General features: G+C 42.3%; 1 protein-coding gene across 2 annotated transcripts; it reads right to left on the minus strand.

Annotated features, from left to right (window-relative positions):
* Positions 1 to 6: 6 nt before the first annotated feature.
* Positions 7 to 1,108, minus strand: LOC106817333. 2 transcript variants are annotated; one of them, XR_001395037.1, is made up of 2 exons: positions 963 to 1,108; positions 7 to 764 (listed from the first exon to the last, which is right to left on the minus strand). XR_001395037.1 is itself a non-coding variant. In XM_014821993.1 (2 exons), exons 1-2 carry the CDS (start codon positions 1,036 to 1,038, stop codon positions 345 to 347), a joined length of 402 nt encoding a protein of 133 aa, XP_014677479.1. In that variant the 5' UTR covers positions 1,039 to 1,108; the 3' UTR covers positions 7 to 344. The 2 variants fall into 2 exon arrangements, 1 of the variants encoding a protein (XP_014677479.1); XM_014821993.1 differs by having other exon boundaries at positions 7 to 670.
* Positions 1,109 to 1,576: the final 468 nt, after the last annotated feature.

Raw genomic sequence — 1,576 nt, forward strand, 5'->3', positions numbered from 1 at the left:
TGTACAATTGTACAATTTTACAAAAATACATTTGAAATCAGCAGCATCTTTAAGATGAATTGAGCTTGTAGATGGGTGAGTGACTAGGTGAAAATCTTTGACTATACTCCAGGAATATTAATAATAACCACTCTCATGATCATACCACCCATACAGAAAAACAAGGCATAGCCATTGACAAGCCTTGGGTGGAACTAATTCATACTAGGCCTACATGTAAATAATAATTTTTTTTTTTTTAGCAGTTTCAATTCATGTTTAAAATCAAGTACAGTCAAGTAATTGAACCATTGTGTCAAGTAAGTACCCTACACTTGTTGGTCACAAGTGTCTAAATCGGCAGTCTAAGCATGAAGCTGTTTGATTAAGATTTCCCGACGGAAGACTTGAAACTTTTCCTCAATGATGTCTATCTCATCTATTGTAAACGGTCCATGCCCATCAAGTGTCAGTGGCCCGGCAAACATCCAAAGTGAAGCCAGACACTCGATGTCGTCGGAACAGGGCCAACTGAATTTTCCTGTCAAAGCGTCGCATTTTAAAAACCTCATTCTGAAGTGGTCTCCCGAAACTGCTGAGCACGAACAACTTCCCAACACTCTTTCAACGTAGTACTTTGGAGGATCTTCATAAAAGACACTGTAGTAGGAATCTTTTTCTATGGTGACAACTGAAAATAAAATACTATTTTTAAGCCATGTTTTAAGGGATGCTGCTGCATTCTAGGCGTATCCTTGGACATGGTCTTCGACTAATGTGTTTGTCTGTGAAGTAAAAAATGCATATATTTTTGGCTGTTGGCATTGGACTCCAGGACTGTGCAGATGTCGAGAACTGACAATTCAACAGGTTCAATATCTTGGTTTCCAGCTTGGTCATCTGTAAAGAGAAGATAGAATGCACACATGTGTGAATATTTGACAAAGTTCAAAGACAGACAACCACAAGGTCAGTGAACTTACCAGTACTTTCGAGCTTCCTCCACAGCTCTTCGATTGTTTCAGTCAGTACTTTATCAGGCTCATTGTCCAGTGGCATATCAAAAGTTTCGAAGAGTTCATTTGTTGCAGTAGGCTGTTCGTGGTTCTCATTGTCGGCGATAGCAAGATCCTCGTTTTCCGGCACGTCGGAAGCTTTGTTGTATTCTCGAACCATTTTCATTGTACGCCGCTGCCAAGGCAGGACATACTTCGCATTTATGCAGTGCGCAGTGGGATTGCTCGACAAACAGCCATTGCAAGAGCACCCTAGCAACCGTGTATCTAGAACCCCTGGTTCAACACATTTGATGGAGTGTAAGGCACGAGTTCCTGGCACAGCAGTTTTACATCTCTTTCTGGGCGGGTCTTCTTAAAGTCACCATGTGCTGTGTAAAAAAAGGACAGTCTCTGTCCAGTACAACTGTCCTTGCACAGATTTACCTCACAGTAGTCAAACATCTCGTGGGCTGTGTTGATTACTGCAGATCGCGAGACAACTGCATGCCGTGCAGACGACACCACAACAGATACACCATCGCTCGGTCCCTTACCGCGTCGAGACCCGAAAAACATGCACTCAAAGTCAACTTCATGCA

This window comes from Priapulus caudatus, unplaced genomic scaffold (assembly GCF_000485595.1).
Source record: "Priapulus caudatus unplaced genomic scaffold, Priapulus_caudatus-5.0.1 Scaffold1684, whole genome shotgun sequence".
Taxonomy (NCBI): Eukaryota; Metazoa; Priapulida; class Priapulimorpha; order Priapulimorphida; family Priapulidae; genus Priapulus; species Priapulus caudatus.